Source organism: Antedon mediterranea, chromosome 9, assembly GCF_964355755.1.
Source record: "Antedon mediterranea chromosome 9, ecAntMedi1.1, whole genome shotgun sequence".
Taxonomy (NCBI): Eukaryota; Metazoa; Echinodermata; class Crinoidea; order Comatulida; family Antedonidae; genus Antedon; species Antedon mediterranea.
In genome coordinates, this window is record NC_092678.1 from 22703844 (window position 1) to 22726196 (window position 22353).

A 22353-nucleotide genomic window follows, 5' to 3' on the forward strand; every position below is an offset into this window, starting at 1 on the left:
TTAACAATAGTACCTGTTAAGTTACAATCACTCATAGAAAGACGGTATAAGTTTGGAAATATAATCAATATGTTAGCTAGTGTACTTCCATTGATTGATGATAGGTCAATCCCATCCAAAATAAGATTATTCCATCTAAATCTGTAACGACTTGGTGATATTAAAAGATCGTGTAATTGTTTAGCTGACATATTATAATTACCCCAAGTGTGGCTTCGATAGTCCCCCCGTGTCTCTATTAAATTGATAATGTTTCCAAGTAATTCAGTATTAATATCTGAAAGATTATTTCCTTCTAAGATGACAAGATTTTCTTTTGACTTTAAATAGTGTATATCTACTTCATTAAACATGTCAACTATTTGTTTGCTTGATAATTGAGAATTTGTCAGTTTGAACCTGTTTAAATCATTGGAAGTGTTTAATATACGACCTAATACAGACCCATTAATAAACTCCGGATAGTCGGTCGTGAGACTAAAACTCTTCAATTTAACAAAAGCTTTACTATGTTCACATTCTTCTAACATTGTGTTAATATGTGAACCACCTATATTATATTCTATATAACGTATGTTGAGCTCTCGTAAATTTGGAAAGTTTTGAATTAATTTGCAAATCTGTGAGTCAATTGTAGTGTTATATTCGAAGCAATCCATAAACCACCAAAAAGAACGTACTTCCTCATCAAAACGGTATTTTTTCCATTCGTCTGAGAGGATTTTAAGAGCTTTATCACCCCATTTATGAAGTAATGTTATCATACACCTACTGTTTCGACTTTGATACAGATATCGTAAAAAGATTTCAGCGTGTGCTACTAACCTACATACATTATCAGATGACTCAATGTTTGATTTTTCTATGATTGATTTTATATTTTCACATATTACTCTTTTCCCCTTGTTTGTATAATCATCCGCAAATAATTCCATTTGTTGGAATAAGTGCAAATCTTTTTCATATAGCATCTTTAACGAATTTTTAAAATTGTCAACATGCATTTTCATTTCTGATGACATGTGTTTATCCAATGATTTCACTACATTGTGTTCGTGCTCTTGATTTACATATTTAAAATATTTTAAAAAAGAGTAATAATTTGAGAGCCTATTTACCAACCAGTGTTTCATTAATTTATCTGCATTAGGACCTAGAAAACTAATAGTGAAAACTGTTACCGTTTGTAAATATTCGCTCGTCCTTAAGTTCTCGCATTCCTCAGATGTTAAAGTATCAATTTTGTTAGACAAGTAAAACCCGGCTAGAGCTTCTGACAATAACTTATGTGGACTTCTGTAAGTCTCGACAAAATCATCCTGAATAGTAGGGTCATCTTTGTAAACAAATCCTAATTTCAACGATAAGTCAACCAAAGTTTCATTTTTTACTTGTTCATTTAACTTCTTTTTAGTAAATTGAAGTAAATTACTATGTAAACCAATGTAACTAATTTGCCCTAATATTACAATTGCATTTTTGTAGTCAGTCGGAATGTGGTCAAATTCTGGTATTGCTGTAGTAGTAGACTTTTTACTCCTGTTAATGTTCTGGTTTAAAATCAGACAAAATATTGGTTTAAAATCAGACAAAATATTTCTTTAAAAAACTGCTAAAAAATCTTTGGGAATTGTTTGTTTGTGTTGCCACACAGTACACATTTTAAGTAACAAAAACGGGGATGAAAGTAGTTCAAAATTTTTTTTATGATCACCACCCCAACATTTAGATTTAGAATCAAGTTTAAATCGATCTATTAATAACTGACCCAGTTTAGAATTTTCAATATAATCAAAATATTTGATTATATATGGCTTTATATTTTCTTTACTGAATCCCTCTATATTAACAAGTACATCAAAATGTTTTTCTACGCTTAAAGTAAAACCCGGTCTCGAAGTAAGAAAGACTGTGCAATCTTCTAGTTCTTCACGTTTTATTATCATTGGAATATCTAGCCCAGAATTTAACTCATCATATCCATCCATCAGAACAACACATTCTCGGTCATGTTTCTCTATAAAAGTTTTTATAGATGTATTACTTACACGGGGATCTGTTTTTGCATTCACCTTAACACTATTTATGATCATATCAGTGATGGTTTGACCTTTCTCGATGTCTCTTACGTTTACAAGAAATACTATTTGACCAGCAAACGTATCATCGGAATCTATCGCCCAGTTATAAGATAAATATTGAAGTAATGTTGTCTTACCAATTCCACCATTTCCTACCATTAATACTTTAGGTGAGTCTTTTGACTTTATAATATCCAATAATTCTTGCAACGGTGTGAGCTTTCTATTTTTTTCTTCTTTTGTAGTAGTATATAATACAGGATCTGTAAACATCTTGGAAATATCAACATAGTGTTCAAAATGTTCGGTCCACGTCGGTGGTCTCAATGTTGGGTCTTTTAATTTATTTGTCTGTACTGCTGTTAAATAGTTTCGAATAATATCATCTGAAATCAAGAAAGTTTGTAATTCATCTCGTGAAAAGCAAATATTACCTAGTAGGTTTGACCATACCATCAATATTGTAATATAGTACTCCTTTACATTTATTATCCAGCAAGTTCATGACCTGCTTACGCTCATTTGCCTCGTTTGAAGCCATTGTAACAATTCTGATTTTTTACTCTCTTTTTTGTTCACACTACCACGGCGCATAATGTTTATACACTGCATCGCTATAGAATCACCAAATTATTATATACATACCATTATCACCTTCCGTTAATTTGTTCTTTGATGCTAGGAAGACGGCAATTACCAGTACTAAAGCTGCTATAATGAAATACACAAAAGTAATTTAGTTACAAATTGCAGGCATGAGACCGTTGCTAACTAAAAGAGGCAGTTGTAGTCACTAATGTAATACGCTTCAAAATAAATACATTATGTTTGATATTGTAAATTTATTGAAAATAAACATTAGTTGAGTTGTTACTGCTTGTACTTACTGAGTATTGGTATAGCCATAGATACCAAGTTATCTTGATTTGTCACTGTATGTACGCCTATAACTAAAAAATAAATGTATACTAGAAACTATTGTATATCATTAGGCCTGTATTTCAACAACTCTGCAATATCAACTGTTAAAAAAAGGATCTGAATAAATGAATGATACATTTTAAGTATTCTTTTTTATAACACACCTGGTCGTATTCTTTCAATTTGATTGGTCAATTAGGCATCACGTGTCATTTGGAAGTAGCTTATCTCAGATTGTGTTATCATTACTGTTTAACATTGTAAAAAAAAAACAACTAAAATGTCGCGAAGTTTGAAATGTATCACATATCTGGCAAAATAAATATTTAAAAGATGCAAGGTTTATAAAAAAAATTAAACTTTAAGTGATATGTCCGAAACCAACATTTCCAATCCGTAAATATATTTTCGAAATATGATGTTTTCATGAAAATGTAAAATAGAAGTGTATTCATACTCTATTGCGATGTAGTCCTCAGTGGAGAAAATAAAATATTAGGATTGCTGTATCTATATATGTAGGCTTAAATGTAAAAAAATCAATAAATAAAAGGTCGAGGACGGGAGAATTATGAGTTTGAAATGCATGTATAATATTAATAAATAAACAATATTAATAAACATATGTTGAGACACAAAATGAGTCTAATGTTGTTATTCATAATGCTTACCGTTATATATCCTGTTATCCGATCGAAGTAACACTGTACAGTAGGTTAGAAAAAAAAATTCAGAATTCTATTTACCACGGTAATTATTATGTGTTATTTACTTAGTTAGGAAATGTATTCACTTAACTGAGAAATTAAATTAAAACTGATATAAATGATGCAGTTGATTTTCGATGAACATGATTTTCGATGACCATTAATCAGGTCTGATCTATTGATGGAGTTGCATCATTTTATACGATAATAATATATAATAAGTAATGATAATATATATCCAATGTTTCCAAAAAAGTTGGAGAATTTTTTCATTAAATTTAAATACCAAAATAAGCTAAAATTTAAGGTATATTTCAAGATTGAAAATTGATTTATTTTAAAGGTTTGCGCCACCTACATCATCATTGCATTATATGATAATGAATGGTGCATGAGTAGCTCACGTCACTGTATTGTGTTTCATACATCTATCACAGCGTTACAGTATTTTAGTTACATATAACATCTGAATGTTTATAATCAAATCTTTTCAAGCCCTTTTCCTTCTCTTGCACCTGCCCCAAAGTTTGGTATTCACTGGATTTGTTAATGATTTCTGTCACTGATTAGACTAAACTCTATACCTGTAGAAATTGGTGTTGGTGTCGATGCTGAAGTTTGAATAACTGTGGGCTGGTAGGGTTTCGCTGATAGGTTCAAATGCACCGAGAAATACAAAAAGAAATCAACATATATTATAAGTTTAAACTTTTAACCAACTAACTAAAAATAGGAACATTTTTTAATTATCTTAAATTGCTGTTTACTCATTTGATGTTTTGATTTTATATTTAAAATAAATTGCATACTATTACAACTTCGATGTAGTTTATAATTTGCATCAATGTAACACCAAAGTATCCATGAGTTGTACCCTCTCTATTTCAAATGTTTGTTTTATGCATACCTAGTAGAATACGTTGTGTCTTCTTGTTCAGACGTTTAGCAAATATTTCAATTTGTTGTTGTGAATCCAGTTCTCCGTCTTTCTCAATGTGATATACAACATCCCATATGTTGTTATAGTTGAAAGCACTCAGTTTGTAAAAACCAGTCACTCTTTTCAAGTCGTCATTTCCAACGTTTTTAAGTGCTCTAAACAGTGCTCTGCGGTATTCTGTTAGGCGTACTGTCTCTGTGTCACTGCTACATTGAGCAGTGTTCTTGTATTCTGTTATGCGATGTTTTGCTGAGGTCAGCATAGTTACTTCAGCTATGTCTGACAACAGTTCCACGTTACTTTTAGAAATAAATCCAAGGTCAGTAAGTTTGTTAAACAGTTCTAAGGCTATCTGTGATTGATCTAGATCTCCAATAGGTAGAATGCCATATAGAAGCATTCTTAACTCTCGGACTGTCACACCAGCATAGTGTTCGCTAAGGTTTTCCAAAAAAATTTGGAATTTTTTATTTTCATCCATTTTGTATCTATAAACGAAGATACACAATTTTCAAACCGGAATTTCTAAAGAAAAAACAAACAAATGTTCTTATCGAATTCAGTGTAGGGTCTCTATTAGACCTACAATGCCTTATTTTGACTAGTCTTGTACTTTGATCGCACCATAATCGAATTTAGATCACCTCGACGAAAGTGCGACAAACCAAACCAAAATATTCAATGTGTTTTAAGACAGGCTTGATCATTATTGAAAAATTAAAAAAACGCCAAAAATATGATCGTATAATAAAGCAGGAATACTTATATTATAAATTATAGTAATTCAATATCAAGTTAAAGTATCCAAATATCCAGGCCTACTAGCACTTTTTTTCAATACTGTATAAAGTGTATTTATTGTATTCTATGCATAGTCCCAAAACAGCATTATATAATTATTGAATTATTACTCCTACTATTATTATTATTATTATTATTACTATTTATTAATACAAAATGTGTATATTAATTGAAAGTTTAAAAAAATAATGCTCACAGTGTGTTATTCCGTCTGCTTGCTAAAAAGATAGGGCCTACTTCGTTATATAACAGTCCACCATTCGTCATTCGTCATTTTGTGTAATGTAATTCAGTCATATATAGAGTAAGCATACTCAGTCGCAAAATGGCTTATGAATTTAAAAATAAACCCATATTTTAACAGAAATGCAGATTATATAGGCATATTCTAATTATTTATATACTCTACTTACTTACTTCTTCCAATTTCCAATGACAGTAGTCTTTATTGCATTCTGTTTTGTGTTTAGTAACAAAAAGACGCTTTTCAATGTTAATAGACCTATGATGTAATTAAGACGTTATACCAAGATGAATGTCTGTTCATTATAATTATTCTTTTCGTTAGCATGACATTTTGCAACAGTACCTCTAAAATTAGGATTTGCAATGTTTATTAGTAGCCCTAGTTTTAAAACATGCCAAATTTAATTTACGGGTTGACCTATCGATTTTAAAACCAATAAAAAAACTTAACGAAGCATAACTACAATGCATATTTTATTTAATCAATGCCATTGAGCCCTAAATGATCAGTTCCATTAGGAACTTGATAGGCTACCCTCAGTAAAGATGGTAATAAATAAATAAATAAATAAATAAATAAAAATAACTTGAAATACTTGGCCATAAAACAAATAAATAGTACAAACCAAGTGATGTTTTTCGGTAATACAGTAATATTATTAAAAGACCACAATTTCAGATAAAGGTTAATTTCATATTTTATTTCATTCTTTTTTCATCTGAAAACAATTAAAGTTAAAACTATTGCCACTAATAATGATTTAAGGCAATTACCTAAAATGTACGTAAATTCAAATTCTTTAATACATCAAAACAAATTTGATAAAATTAACATCAAGATAAACGAAGAAAACAAGGAAAATAAAACAAAGAGAAAGAACAAAAAGAAAGTTAATTATGTCTCGTAAATGTACCTTCATTTCTGGAGAGATACACTTTTTCGTGTTTTTTACAATTTAAAATATTTGAGAATGAATCAATGTGATGCCCTAATAATTGCCAACCAGTTTTTCATGAATTTTCTTAATTCTGTATGGATCCTTGGCTAGTACTTCAATTTCTAATTTATAAACGACATTCCAAATATTTTGTAAGTTATGATGTTTTAGGTTGTAGTAAGAAACCAAACGTTTTAATGCATCTGTGTCAACTTGTCTCATGGCTTTAAACAGTCGCTTCCGATCATCTGACAACATTGTGTCATCATAATTTTGAAGTTTGTTGTCCTTCATATACTCTTTTATAAGATTTTCTGCAGGCTTCACTTCTGTTAGCTTCGTAATCTCTAATAATAGACTTACATTAGTAGGTGTGATTAAGCCTTTTAATTGAAGTGCATTAAACAAGTCATTTCCAATAGCATCTGTAATATCACTAACACTTAAATAATCAATTAGACAGAATCTTAACCAATAATATCTTTCACCCTCATAGTATCTACTGAGATCAGCATTCAAGGTTTGAAACTTTGTTTTAGATTCCTTTTTAGATTCTGTAATTTCACTGTATTTTGTTGTGCCTGCCAAAAAAAACAAAAACAAATTGTATACATTATTTCTATATTAATTCTACTAATTCTGGTTAAAGCTCTTAATCGTTTTAAACACACAGAAGAAATATACAAAAATAATAACTAACTTTCCGTTCCTTTTCGTTTGTGATCCAAAACTTGACTTTCAAAATAGTGAGATGGATATGAGAATATGTTAGGAATAGCTATTATCAAGATACCAATGGCCAGTGCTAAAAATATTAAGGCAAACAAAAAATACAAAGTTAATTGTAAGGTTTCACTCCAAAATTTTAGATTAAAGTACAAATTAGTAATTCATAATTATGATTAATTCACAGTATGAATTGCTTTTTTATGATTGATAGTGAATTTATCGAAAATAATGATAAGTTTTAATGATCAACACTTACCGGTACATATGGTTATATGCTTCTTACATGATGAAGATATCCAGTGTTCTAAATTTAAATTTAAAAATAAAATTCTAAAATATGTTAAAATATTAAGATAAATTTTAAATCATAATAAGCATCCTCATTCCAAATTAATTCCATAGCTAATTCTTCTTCATTAAATTATGATTAATTAGATTTTGATATTTGTGTAATACTTTCACACGGTCATTATTTACTCAGTTAGGAAATGTATTCACTTAACTGAGAAATACTTCCTCGGGTGATGATTGTACTTTGTTTGTAATTCAATACAATAAAAATACTTACCATTATGTATAGGCCTATAGTGTTTACGTTTTTCTGTGCCTATAAGAATAAAATTAAATATCAAATGTGTATTATGATTAAAAAAGTTGCTTTTTGATGAACATTAATCAGGTCTGATCATTTTCATTAAATTTAGTTAACAAAATAAGCTAAAATTTAATGTATATTTCAGGATTACTGCAGAGTAAGTTCATTTGATGATTACTTCTTCTTCTTTCTTTTTATTATTTGTTATAGAAAAGAAAAAATAAATTAAAAGAGGCTTTTGAATACATTGTATAACATAGGCCAATGTTACATTGTAAATTCATTAATACACATTTACGATATTCTTTATGCTTACCGATAGGCCTACGTGTAGTTGGTTTAGATTTAGATTTCTGGTTACCTGTAGGATAGAAACAAAAATATAATACGTATCAAAATTCAAACCAAACAACGTCATTAACCCATGACGTCATTTTTACTCATAACCAATAATATTATTTGAGTGTCTGACACCATAGATCATTCTCTATGACCAGTGGTTTCTAAGATGATGGAGTGGTTATAAAAAAATACCGCCATTGGATTTATTTTGTAATGGTTTGCGCCACCTACAGTTCAATATCATCATTACATTATTTTGGTATTCACTGGATTTGCTAATGATTTCTGTCACTGATTAGACTAAGCCTCATACCTGTAGAAATTGATGTTGGTGTCGATGCTGAAGTTTGAATAACTGCCGGCTGATACGGTTTGGCTGATACAAAAAGAAATCAAGATAAAATATAAGTTTAAACTAGACCAAAAACTATAATAGGAAAATTAAAATCTTAAATTAGATTAAAATTGCTGTTACCTCATTTGATGTTTTGGTTTTATATTTAAAATAAATTGCATACTATTACAAATTTGATGTAGTTTAATGACCAAAGCAAATAAACTCAATTTATAATTTGCATCAATGTAATACCAAAGTATCCATGAGTTGTACCCTCTCTATTTCAAATGTTTGTGTTATGCATACCTAGTAGAATATGTTGTGTCACTTTGTTCAGAAGTTTTGCAAACACTTCAATCTTCTGTTGTGAATCCAGTCTTCCGGCTTTCTCAATGTGGTATACAGAATCCCATATGTTGTCATAGTTGAAGGCACGCAGTTTGTAAAAACCAGTAACTTTTTTCAAGTCACCTTTTCCAACGTTTTTAAGCGCTCTAAACAGTGCTCTACGATATTCTGTTAGTGGGCTTACTGTTTTTGTGCATTGAATAATGTTCTTGTATTCTGTTATACACTCTCTTGCTGAGGCCAGATTAGTTACTTCAGCTATGTCGGACAACAGTTCCACATTATTTTTAGAAATAAATCCATGTTCAGTAAGTTTGTTAAACAGTTCTAAGGCTATGTGTGATTGATCTAGATCTCCAATAGGCAGAATACCATATAGAAGCATTCTTAACTCTCTGACTGTCACACCAGTATAGTGTTCGCTAAGGTTTTCCAAAAAGATTTGGAAATTTAGATTTTCATCCATGTTTAATCTATAAACGAAGAAAATAGGCCTACAAATTAGATATACAATTTTCAAATCAAAAAAAAAAAAAAATTTTTTTTCTTATCGAATTCAGTGTAGGGTCTATATTAGGCATACAGTGGCTTTTTTTGACTAGTTTTGAATTTTTATCGCACCATAATCGAATTTAGATTACGTCAGTGAAAAGTGCGACTAACCTGACAAAGCAGAAATACTGTATTGCAAAAAATGTAAGTCAACTGTATGCCAGCACATTTTTCAATACTGTATAAAGTGTATTTATTTATTCTAACTATGCATACTCCCAAAACAGCATTATTCATTACTCTTACTATATTAAATAGAAAAATTATTACTCTTACTATATTAAATAAAAGAAAATCTAAATTTCCAAATTTTCTATCTGATATCATTTCTCCATACAAGCCAAAACGAACTCTGATGTCATCATCTGAGGTTTTACTCAGGCCTATACCTACACGGCCTTCAACAAAATTGTATGGACAACGTGCCTTTTCGTGGTCAGCTGCTGTTCTCTGGAACGCCCTTCCAAATTATATCAGGAATGCTGAATCACTCACCACATTCAAACAACTCCTGAAATCCCACCTTTTTAATTTGCATTTTTTGCTCTTCTTTTTTCTGTTGATTGTTCAGCGCTTAGAAGCGTCCTGCATTTTGCGCTATAGTAAATTGAACATTATTATTATTATTATTAGTAAAATGCTCACGGTTTGTGTTTGTGTTATTCCGTCTGCTAGCCTACTTCGTTAATAAGACAGTCCGCCATATTCGTTTTTCGTCGTTTTGTGACGTATGTATATCCACAGTTTCATAGATCGATACATATAACAATGTAATACTTGATGCATACAATATGAGTAACATCGTCATGACCTAAAAAGTAGTTTCATCATAATTATATATTAGAGTGGGCCTACAAGGATTGTAATAATAATTATGTTAATTGTGATAGCTATATTTTTGCCTACAAAAAATGTTTCTAAGCACATTTATCATATTTTTTCGACGGACGGATTTTATAATGTAAATGCTATCAAAGTAAAATATGTTTTTAAATAAATATTTTTATAATAAAAAAATATATAGTTGGATTAACAGTCTTATAATTTAAAATTACATTTACCCACAGCATGTCTGTTATCATAAACTAATCATGTTTTATTTATCATATATTATCACGAAAGTTTGGTTTATAATCATTTCAGTTGTTTAATTACACCATAGAGATATTGTCTATATGATTACACCTGTAAAGAAACTCAGTTCGAAACCGAATTTCAAATAAACCCATATTTTAACAGGAAATGATTATCTAAAATGCAGATTTAGTGATATTCTATGTTAGGCCTATGGTGTGTACTTTTTTCTTCCATATTCCCATAAACTATTGCGCTAGGCTTATCCATTGTATTTTGTAACACAACGAAACGTTTCACAATTATTGTATTTACTCTGCATTGAGTAGGCCTATTGATATTGCAGATTAAACAACGTTAGCTGAACTAAATAAATTGAAAGGACTGTTATGGTACAGTACGTCCATTCGTCTTTTATTAATTCACCTACTACTATAATATAATAGTATTGCGTGCTCAATAAACACCATCACCTTAATCAATCCGTTTGTGCTTTCTGTGGTAGTACATTCCAGGTCCATTATATCTAACTATAGGAAACTTATAATCCCAACAAAAGCGAATATATTTTCGGAGCTAAATATACTGTTTTGTTGTATGACGTTCTACTCAGCCTCAATGAAATATAATATTATAATACCAAATTAAAGTATGGTACATACAACAAGGTTCTTGTTTTCGTCGACAGCAAATTATTTTTAATCAAAGGCATTGTTATAGTTTTCAATGTTAGTTATGATGTAATTTCCTTTTTGAGGATCAATAAAAGTTATCTTATCTTAATTAAGATGTTATACCAAGATGAATGTCTGTTCATTATAATTATTGTTTTCGTTGACATTTTGCAACAGTACCTCTAAAATGTATAATTTGCAATGTCTATTAGAATATAGTCCTGGTTTTAAAACATGCCAAATGTAATTTACAGGTTGACCTATCGATTTTAAAACCAATACAAAAACGTAACGAAGCATAAATACAATGCATATTTTATTTAATCAAACGCAAACAAGATCGTAAAGCAGGAATACTTATATTATAAATTAAAGAAATTAAATATTAATTAAAATTATCCACTTAATATAATATAGGCCTACTGTATACCAACACTTTTTTTGCTGTTATATGGGTTTATTTTTAAATTCATAAGCCATTTTACAACGGAGTTTCTTTTATTTTATTGTTGTATTTAATTATTTTGTTATTTCAAACGCATCCAACAGCGAGCACAAACTCGCCAATTAGTCCTACAGGATGGATAAACTGTTTAATAGTATCATTTAAGGCTTAAGGAGTGGAGTTGAAAGATTCGTGATATCGTGCATTCCAGACCAATTATAACTGTAGGGGCTTTACTCCAACAAAGGCAAATTTCTTTTAGACTATAGAATTACAGTTTCTTTTGCCGTTACACTTTGCGACGTGGTTTTGTTATGCGCTTCTTCAATTAATACTCAATTGTAATAGCCTATTCAGACAATACATACTTTGACAGCAAACTAACAAATAGGAAACGAATAATTTTTTTTCATTAAAAGTATTTTATTTTAAAATATTTTTGTATTTTCAAATGTTATTTTAGGCTTACTGTATACAATGTTTCTAAGGATATAAATTGTCTATCTGTCTATCTATAAATAGTTACCCTATTCGCGTTCCATGTTAGTTGGATATATTTGTCCTAACTTTGCCCCAACATGTGCAGTAAACTATTAGATGTGTAATATGTCTGTAAATGTCACCTTGTAATTGTGGAGGCCCTACAATTGAATTGTCAGGTTTAGGCTTGTGTAATATTAATTGGGTTCTAAAATTATGACATTTCACGCCACTACTTTCAATTTTAGCAATTCGTTTTAAATTATTTTGTGTTTGTGTGTTCATAATGTGCAGTAATTAAGGTGTATAGTTTTTTTGGACAATACGATATCTTTACTGAAGAGATAACAAATATAAATCAATGGTCAGATGCTGACAAAACTACCAATTTCAATTTACATGTACATCTACCTACATTGAATATAAAACCATACGAAGCTGTACATTATATAGTTAGTTAAATAATTGAAAAGAAAAACAGACACGTATTTACACAAATTAGTTATTACAAATTGAAATATATTAAAATAAATGTTTAAACATAAATTTATTTTTTGTACTATTATAAAAGTCTTTAAAATACTTATTCCACATTATGTTTTCATATATTATATAAACTTATAATAATTGAAGGTCAACATTGACATATCCTACATATATTTATAAATTAATATATAATTGTGTTAATTGGGTCCTTGTCAGATTAACTACAGTATAGTCGATTCCTAATAATGATTCAACAAAGAGTAGAAGAGGGAGGACCGAATATGATTGATTTTCAATCAATGGTAAACGCTTTGAAATTAACTTGGGTTAAGCGTCTGCTAAGTCCACACCCTGGAAAATTGAAAGTTATTCCGAATCATTGTATGTACAAAACACCTTAGCTTAACCCTAATATTCATTCATTCATTCATAGTTAAGTTGAATAATAATGTTGGTATAAATCCAACAAACTACTATGAAATTATAAAACAAAATTTATGGGAAAATAACTTTAAACAAATATTTTAAATCTTGGATAAACTCTGGATTACACTTTCGCAAAAAAGAAATGGACTAATAGAATACATTTCTTTTGTAAATGAAATTCCAAATGAATGGAAGATGATTCAATCAATCAATCAATCAATCAATTCACTTTTATTTCAGAACAAAGTCCATATCATAACAAATAATAATATTTAATAAATAGATGAAAGTAAAGTAGTATACCACATGTCGCACATAATAATGCCGTCGGAAAACCGTCGGTTTTCAACTAGGAGTGAAAAAAAAAACACATTATTATGGCTATACTGATACAAATGAAGTTAATATACAAGATATTAGAAGAAATAGTGATTTTCTGATTAAAAGTAACCGTAAAGCAACTTTCTATTATAATCATTTGATCATTAGCAAAAGTATTGCTCCGATATCACAAATTAAATGGTGTTTGAAGCTAAACGACAATTATATTAACTGGGATAAAGGAGTGATTTATGTGACAATTGTGGTATTAGTATCGAAAATGAGCAGGATATGTTTCTTTTATGTATTGTTGTCCAACCAGTATTGATACAATTCAACAAATTAATCAAAAAATGTTTTCCTGAAATCCAAGAAATTACTTTTTTAAACATTATTGTTGGAACGTAAATGAACTATTGTCGTTATTTACGTTGATAAGCCAAATTTTTTATTTTTTTATGTATAAAACATTAATGCATTGTTTACATTCATGGTATATATGTATTTTTGTGTGTTACTAATTGCCTTTTATCATTTTAACACATTCTTATTCATGGTGTCAACTTATTTGTAAGAAGTAATAAAAAAAAAAAACATAGTGGAAATAATAAAGGTGGGTTGTTTCCACGAAAGACAATAAAAAATATTAAATATATATATCTCGGTTGGGGCTTTTTCTCATTTTCACAGATTTCCTCATCTTTATTTTATCTATATATAATTATATCCTCTATATTTATCTTTATTTAAAGTATCTCTTCGGAGATTCCGCTTCGTGAATAAATTACTGAAAGATGAGGGCGTATCAATTTGATCTCTGGTTCGCGTGCGTCGTACAATTGAGGGACTAGTGCTGTTCCGCCGTACCACGCCGAGAGTGTTAAAGAGTCGCTATCCAATCGAGTTTGAACAATACCATGAAAGCCCCAGTGGTCTAATGGTTAGGACATCTGCATATCAAGCAGAAGCTTCCGAGTTTGGGTGACTTTTTTTCATTCTCACAGATTTCCTCATCTCATTTCTCTACATCGAATCTTAGGGACCAAATCAATTGTCCTATTTATCTCCCTTTCTCCCTAAGCAGAGATTTGTTTCGCCCTAAGCAGAGACTTCTTTTGTTCCTGAACCTAATCTTTTGTCTATGCTTCCCTTTGAGCAGAGGATCGGCGTATATATATATTGTTTCTATAATTTGACAGTATGATTTAAATATAGTTTACACAGTGCTACGCAACACAATTGATTTACATATACACAATATATGTATGCATATATATTTGTGTAAGAATCATTATTAATAAATTAAAATATTACTTTTTGAGCGTGATACTTTAAACAACAACAATACTGAACGAAATATATAAAGACATATAATTCGCTGCCAATAAATATATTGTTAAACAGAACAAATTCATATCTACAACTTTCATAAGTTTTTTTTTTAATAGAACCTATAATAGAATAAAAATAGGCTTAGTTTTACATAAATTTGCATTAAATTGCCTATTTTCAAGCGCGCGATAAGTTTGACATGCATGTGTGTCGCTAATTTGTACATGAAGTTTATGAAAATCGATAGAATTGAACATGAAAAGTATGAAAAACAGAAATTAATGGGAAAATTCTACGGTACATATGCGTTGCGCGAAACGCATAAAACAACTATTGTTTGACATGCTCAAATTTACCTGAAATGTGGAAAGGTTGATTCGCACATTTTTTAAACGTGCGTGCGTTTGTGTTCAACACGTCATTTTTACTTTATAGAAAGTTGATCCTTGATATGAATGTATATAATTTTATAAAATGAATACGCTACTCGGTCATATTATCCTAATCAAAGTTGAGCAACCATAAACATATTAACATAACACATACATCCAAATACCCTATAACAATCTCATTAAATCCATATAAGTGATGATTGACCAGAAAAATACAGAAATGATGAGCCAAGTCGCTTATTTTCAAAGTCATTTGTGAATACTTACTAAAAAGCGTAGTTACCCAAACAAATCTAAATGATTTCCCCATTCTAGAATATGATAGTAAAGTCAGTGAATAATTATTCATATAGTCACAGTTAGAAGTAACAGTTAAATCATTTTCTAGTGTAACAATAAAGTACACCACTAAAAAAATAACAGATGGCTGATTGTTCAAAATAACTAGCTGTACAAAACAGGTCGTCCCTATCATACATAATGTCATGTATTCTTGTGATAATGATACTATTGTTAATGCTATTAAAGAACTGTAATAACCCCATTCTTCTATTACTAATGTTAAATTACTGTTTGTTTTTCGTAAAACACACAATGGGATTATTGAGTTATCATTGATATTCTTAAGATCATATCTATTGACAGATATTAAGTCGTCTTTGATTATTGTACCCTTTCTATAACATTCACTTAGCATATCATTAACAATAATGCCTGTTAAATTACAATAATTCATAGAAAGATGTGTTAAGTTTGGAAATATAATAAATATATTAGCTAGTGTACTTCCGTTGATTGATGATAGGTCGATATAATTCAAATTAAGAATATTCCATTTAAATTGGTAAGGCGTAGGTGATATTAACAGACCGTATAGTTGTTCGGCTGATAAAGAATAACGATGCCAAATTAATCCATTTTTTACGTATTCTGGTACTATAAATGCATAAAAAACCTTTCCTAATAAATCACTTTTAAACTCTGAAAGATTAGTTTGATTTAAAGGGATAAGGTTTCTTTTTAAATTTAAATAGTTTATATCTACTACATTCAGCATATCAACAATTTGTGTGCTTGTTAAACTCAAATCAAAATATTGTAAAGCTTTGAAACTATATAATATTTTACCTAATAAAGCTCCGTCGATACATTCAAGATTTTGCACAAATATACTAAATTTCTTTAATTTGATAAATGTTTCACTATGTTCGCATTTTATTATCATTGACTTAATGCGCTCACACTGTAATCGTTTTGTTCTTTGTGAATATAAACGTATGCCGATAGCTTCTAGGTTTGCAAAATTTTGAAATAATTCGCACATCTGTAAGCCCTTAGTAAACCTTTTTGAATAGTATTTGTCATCTTCATAAAACATAAAAGATCACACTTCCTCACCATAATTGTATTTTCTCCATTCGTTTGAAAGAATTTCAAGAGCTTTGTCACCCCATTTTTCAAGTAGCTTTATCAAACTTCTATCATAATACATTGGTATACGGTCAAAAACGGCGTGTTCTTCAACATTGTCGTCTATTATCATTGATATGTGTGCTACAAACATACACACATTATCAGATAACTGATTGTTAGATTCATTTATGATTGAATCTACGTTATTTATTACCTTATTCCTATCTTTTGTAAGTTCATCTGAGAACATTTTCAGAAGTTGTATCAAGTGCAAATTGTTGCGCCTAAAATATATATTTAATGAATTACCTACATTTTCAAAATCTCTCTTTATTTCTGAAGCTGTATGTTTATCCAATGATTCCAACACTTTTTTTTCGTGTGATTCATTCACATATTTAAAATATTTTGAAAACGAGTAATAATTTGAGGCCCTGTTTACCAACCAGTGTCTCATCAATTTGTCTGCATCGGGGCCTAGAAAACTAATGGTGAAAACTCTTACCATGTGTAAATACGCGTTCGTCCTAAATTTCTCACATTCCTCAGAATCCAAAGTATCAATTTTGGTAAACAAGTAAAACCCGGCTAATGCTTCTGACAATAACGTGTGTTGATATCGATAGGTGTCCACATAATTATCCTGTACGATAGGATCTTCTTTGTAAACAAACCCAAAGTTTAGCAATAAGTCTACTAAAGTTTTATTTTTTGTAAGCTTATTTAATTCTGTTTCAGGAAAAGATACTAAATTATTCTGTAAACTATTGTAACTAATGTTTCCTAATATTAGAATTGCATTTTTATACTCACTCGGAATTTTGTCGAAGTCTGTTACTGCGTTTGTAGTATCAGATCTGCCGCTGTATTGATTTATAAAGGAACGAAATATTTCTTTAAACAAATTTTGAAAATTATCTAGGTTTAGTTCTTTGTGTTGCCACATACTACACACTTTAAGCAACAAAAATGGTGATGAAAATAGTTCTAATATATATTTGTCATCACCATCCCAAAGATCTCTAGAATCAGAATCAAGTTTAAACTTCTCAATTAATTTCTGACCCAGTTCTGGCTTTTCAATAGATTGGAAATATCTGTTAATATAGGGCTTTATGTTTTCTACATCGAATCCTTCTACTTTTACATGTACGCCATAATATTTATGTAAATGTTCAGTAAATCCCGGTCGTGAAGAAAGAATAACTGTACTGTCTTCCAATTCTTCTCTTTTTAATATCATTGGAATATCTACCCCAGATGTTAACTCATCTAATCCATCTATCAGAATAACTAATTCTTTGTCGTGATCTTCTATAAACGTTTTTATAATTGTTTGATTGATATGGAGACCTATTTTACGAAAACTTTTTAGTTTAACTTTATTAACTATTGTATCTGTGATTGTTTGACCTGGTTTGATGTCTCTGAGGTTTATGAAAAATAATATTTTACCAGCAAACGTCATGTCAGAATTTTTCGCCCAGTTATAAGATATATATTGAAGTAATGTTGTCTTACCAATTCCCCCATTTCCAATAATCAATACCTTACATGATTCTCTGGACTTTATAATACCCAGTAATTCTTGTACAGATGTGTTCTTTTCTTGTTTCTCTACAGTAGTGTATAGTACTGGATAGGTAAACATCTGTGAAATATTATAAGTTTCAAAATGTGTTCTCCATATCGGTGGCCTTATCATTTCGTCTTTTAACGTTTGTTTCTGTTGTGCTGTTAAGCATTGTCGAATAGTCTTATCTGAAAACACACAAAAAGAGAATATTATCTGTTGAAACACATATTAAATCTGAACGTGGAAAATAGTGAGCTTTATTGAAATCATAGTTACAAATACATACCTTCATCACTTTCTGTTAATTGTGTATCCGAAACTTGGCTTAAGAAACTGTTGAGTACGATGCCAATGATGATGATCAGCAGTACTACTAATAAAATTATGATTTTTTTTAATTGAAAAAAAACAATATAAATGTAGACAATATCCACAACTCAAAAGTTTAACAATATTAACATCATTAGAATATATACAAATACAAAGAATAATAAATAAAAATGTTGTTATCTCGAAGTGATACTGTTAAAATCTAAATAGAATTTCAATAAACTGTAAATATTCCAAACCATAATCTTTGTCACAACCAAAATACTGTATAATCAATTCTTTCTTCATTATGATTATAAACAGGAATAATACTCAAATATTGTTAAATAAGTTAATAAAAACATTATTTAGTAGGTGCTAATTCAAAATATTGGCTAATATTGTCTATGACACTGAAAAATAATTTTTTTTTATGTTACTTGTGTCCCAAAATGCCTTATATACTGGCCTTGATCAGACTGAGTTCGTAAGCAATGCAGAAAGCATGACATTAATTTATTTACTTCTTTTATTGAATATAAAGCATAGCGCATGACGTAAAAACTCCCTTGGTGCCTGTACTTGTGCCGGTACTTGTGCCGGTAGTTGTCCCGGTGCTTGTCCCGGTACTTGTGCCGGTACTTGTGCCGGTACTTGTGCCGGTGCTTGTGCCGGTGCTTGTGCCGGTGCTTGTGCCGGTGCTTGTGCCGGTACTTGTGCCGGTACTTGTGCCGGTGCTTGTGCCGGTGCTTGTGCCGGTGCTTGTGCCGGTAGTTGTCCCGGTGCTTGTCCCGGTACTTGTGCCGGTACTTGTGCCGGTACTTGTGCCGGTGCTTGTGCCGGTGCTTGTGCCGGTGCTTGTGCCGGTACTTGTGCCGTTGCTTGTGCCGGTGCTTGTGCCGGTACTTGTGCCGGTACTTGTCCCGGTACTTGTGCCGGTACTTGTGCCGGTACTTGTCCCGGTACTTGTCCCGGTGCTTGTCCCGGTGCTTGTCCCAGTGCTTGTCCCAGTACTTGATCCGCTGCTGAAGTATGTATGCATATGTATTAGTATAAACAAAAATAATCTTCAAAAAGTTCATTTACCACAACTACTAATATTTTGCTTGTTGACTCTTAATTTATTGTGAATGATTTATCATTTTTAACCCATTTTTTGCTGTACAGTTTTTTCAGGAAAATAATTTTTGGTCAAAGTGAATAGCTATTATGTAACATTAAATAGCATATTAAATAACAAACAAAAAATTTTTTTTCAGGGTACAATATATCTTTAATAATACCTACATAATATATCAATCCTCAATTCTTTATGTATTAATGATTTGTACTACAAAAAAACGCATTTTGAGGGTACAATATTGCAACCATGCCCACTGCATCCTAACCCCTCTCTGCATTTGTTAGTTATAATTCTTTCAGTCACTGGCTAGTCTGGTACATACCTGTGGGAACTACCATTGTTGTAGCTGAAGCCGATATCAATGTAGGCTGATAGGGCGTTACTGTAACGTAGATTCATATGCACAAAAAAATAAGATATAAGTTTAAACTTCACCAAAATGTTACTAAAATTGAAATATACAGTATTTCCAGAAACTACAAAGACCCCATAAAAATCTTAAATAATTTAGTTTGAATTAATATCTTTGTTATTTTGAAATTATTATTTTCAAATAAATGCCATGGCCTTTGATATAGTTTAGTTGTTTAGAGGAAATACGCTCAAGCCATCATTGATTTTGCATGATGTAATACACGGTAAATCCGTGATTAATAATCAATATTGTATTGTTTTCTAAAACAAATGTAATGAGTAAATAAAAAAGAAGCTCTCTATCGAGATGTAGTAGGCATACCTAGTAACATATGTTGTGCCACATTGTTTAGTAGTTTTGCAAATGTTTCAATTTGTTGTTGTGAATCTAAGTTTCCGGCTTTCTCAATGTGATATACAGCATCCCAAATGTTGTCGTAGTTGAAGGCACTCACCTTGTAGAAATCAATCACATTTCTTAAGTCATCTTTGTCTACGTTAATAAGCGTTGTAAACAGTGCTCTGCGGTAGTTGGTTATTATTGTCTCTGATGTGTTATTACTACATTGTACAGTATTCTTGTATTCTGTTATACAATTTATCGCTGATTCCTGATTAGTTACTTCAGCAATCTCCAACAACAGCCTCACATCAGTTTTTGAGATAAATCGATTGTCAGTAAGTGTATTAAATAGGCACAAGGCTGATTTATTTAGATCGCCAATGGGTATAACACTATACAGAAGCATTCTTAACTTCCGAACGTCCACGCCAGCATAGGATTTGCTAAGTTTTTCCAGAAACATTTGGTATTTAACATCATTTTCGTCCATTTTTAATCTGAAAACAAAAACCTATTAGTAAAAAACTCACAATATTAACTCAATTTGGAACAAATTTCATACATTGTAGCCAGCTAAGGACAAGAAAAATTGTTCAAATGTAAGCAATTAATGTGTAGGCCTAACTTTCTAACTATGCATAGTCCCAAATGTTCAACACACTCTGACCTGAAGAATCTTTAGTTTAAAGTACATTAGGCCTACTAATTCAATATCAACATTACAGTTATTACCAACAATATAACTGACCTATTTCAATGTATTGGAAATAACAGCCTTATAAATTAAAATTCCATTTTTTTTCAATATTCATCAACAGTATTTCTTTCTTTTTTCCCATCATCTCAATTTTTTGCCGATTGAAGTTTGATCAGATGCCTCGTAAACTGATCGAAACGTTTAGTGCAAGAACTATATAATACTATATGTACTGATTTATACTTTACCAGTTGTTGTTTCTTTCTGATGAACAGTAACAGTAGGCGTATTCAAAATCGACAAGACAAGTTCCAAAATGGTTGCTGTACACTGAACCGTAACATCTCAGGGTTGACTTTATCGTTTTTTCATTTTAATCTCTACTTGTTTTTTTGTCTGAAACGAAACGTTTTTCTGAGTCTTCTCCTAGTGTAGGCCTATGCCTACTGTTAAATCCAATTCAGAAGAGTTTGCAATAAAACTGATTTATTGAACCTGAACCTGTGTAGATCCTATTTTAATGCACTTGTCGTGCTAAATAAATTGCCTAGGAATATAATGGCGACAACAAGTATTTTGAAGTATTGTATGTAGAGTATTGTATATTATTCAGTAATTATTCTATTTCACTGAAGCGTGTTTGAACGGGTCAACGTCACAATAACGAACTTTTGTGAAGAACGTGTTAACATTATACAGAAAGCGCCATATAAATATGATATTAGGGACTTTTAGATTTTAGGTCGTAGTCTACTGTTAAGTGGACATTACGTTGACGTGCCAGTGAACGTATAACGTAAAGACCTTGGGATCTTACTGCGTAACCTCTAGAATAGCTATTCCATCGCTGGTGGACGGGCTTATAGGTCAGGCTAAGTTTGTAGCTTGGCTTAGCCTAGATCCTTCATTTTCTGAACAAAGGTTGGCGTCCTAGTGATAAAACTCAAAACCTGTAGTATTTTTTTTAGTTTCTTGTGAGCTTTATTCAATCAATCATATTATTTTTTTAGTCATAATAATGTGTAGTATTATATTTGCAATTTTTTTTGTAAATATATTTGTATTGTAGCCTAGGCTATATAACAATAACACGTGAAGTAAAATATCGAGTCGTTAAAGAGACAATAAGCAATAATCGTATATGAGGGTTTAAATGTTAAAAAACTGAACAATATAATAACATTTTAAAATATAAGACCAGAATAGTTTATTCATTTAGATAAAATCGAGAATGATAAATATTTTGTTCATGATACGTTGAGATTTTAGGTATTAAAATATTTGTTAAGGAGATTAGTATAAATTGTTTTT

The 22353-nt window shown here is 30.5% G+C and overlaps 2 protein-coding genes across 3 annotated transcripts; both read right to left on the reverse strand.

Annotated features, from left to right (window-relative positions):
- Positions 1-6395: 6395 nt before the first annotated feature.
- Positions 6396-10402, reverse strand: LOC140058894 (uncharacterized). 2 transcript variants are annotated; one of them, XM_072104675.1, is made up of 8 exons: positions 10183-10402; positions 8944-9458; positions 8614-8676; positions 8275-8319; positions 7932-7970; positions 7620-7667; positions 7335-7439; positions 6396-7215 (listed from the first exon to the last, which is right to left on the reverse strand). In XM_072104675.1, the coding sequence occupies exons 2-8, from the start codon at positions 9449-9451 to the stop codon at positions 6686-6688; spliced, it is 1338 nt and encodes a 445-aa protein (XP_071960776.1). In that variant the 5' UTR covers positions 9452-9458; positions 10183-10402; the 3' UTR covers positions 6396-6685. The 2 variants fall into 2 exon arrangements, with proteins under 2 accessions (XP_071960776.1, XP_071960777.1); XM_072104676.1 differs by lacking the exon at positions 10183-10402 and adding an exon at positions 9964-10023.
- An 8579-nt stretch (positions 10403-18981) lies between these two features.
- LOC140058328 (uncharacterized) lies at positions 18982-21384 on the reverse strand. The gene is made up of 4 exons (XM_072103891.1): positions 21291-21384; positions 20325-20842; positions 19911-19970; positions 18982-19490 (listed from the first exon to the last, which is right to left on the reverse strand). Exons 2-4 carry the CDS (start codon positions 20833-20835, stop codon positions 18982-18984), a joined length of 1080 nt encoding a protein of 359 aa, XP_071959992.1. The 5' UTR covers positions 20836-20842; positions 21291-21384.
- Between the last annotated feature and the right edge of the window lie 969 nt (positions 21385-22353).

Coding starts and splice junctions, on each gene's coding strand:
- LOC140058894 (XM_072104675.1), bottom strand. CDS start 9,451: ATGGATGAAAATCTAAATTTCCAAATCTTTTTGGAAAACCTTAGCGAA. Junction 8,320..8,613: donor ACCAACATCAATTTCTACAG/GTATGAGGCTTA, acceptor TCTATCCTACAG/GTAACCAGAAATCTAAATCT. Junction 7,668..7,931: donor CTATAGGCCTATACATAATG/GTAAGTATTTTT, acceptor ATTTAAATTTAG/AACACTGGATATCTTCATCA.
- LOC140058328 (XM_072103891.1), bottom strand. CDS start 20,835: ATGGACGAAAATGATGTTAAATACCAAATGTTTCTGGAAAAACTTAGC. Junction 19,971..20,324: donor GGCACAACATATGTTACTAG/GTATGCCTACTA, acceptor TCTACGTTACAG/TAACGCCCTATCAGCCTACA. Junction 19,491..19,910: donor AACAATGGTAGTTCCCACAG/GTATGTACCAGA, acceptor TACATACTTCAG/CAGCGGATCAAGTACTGGGA.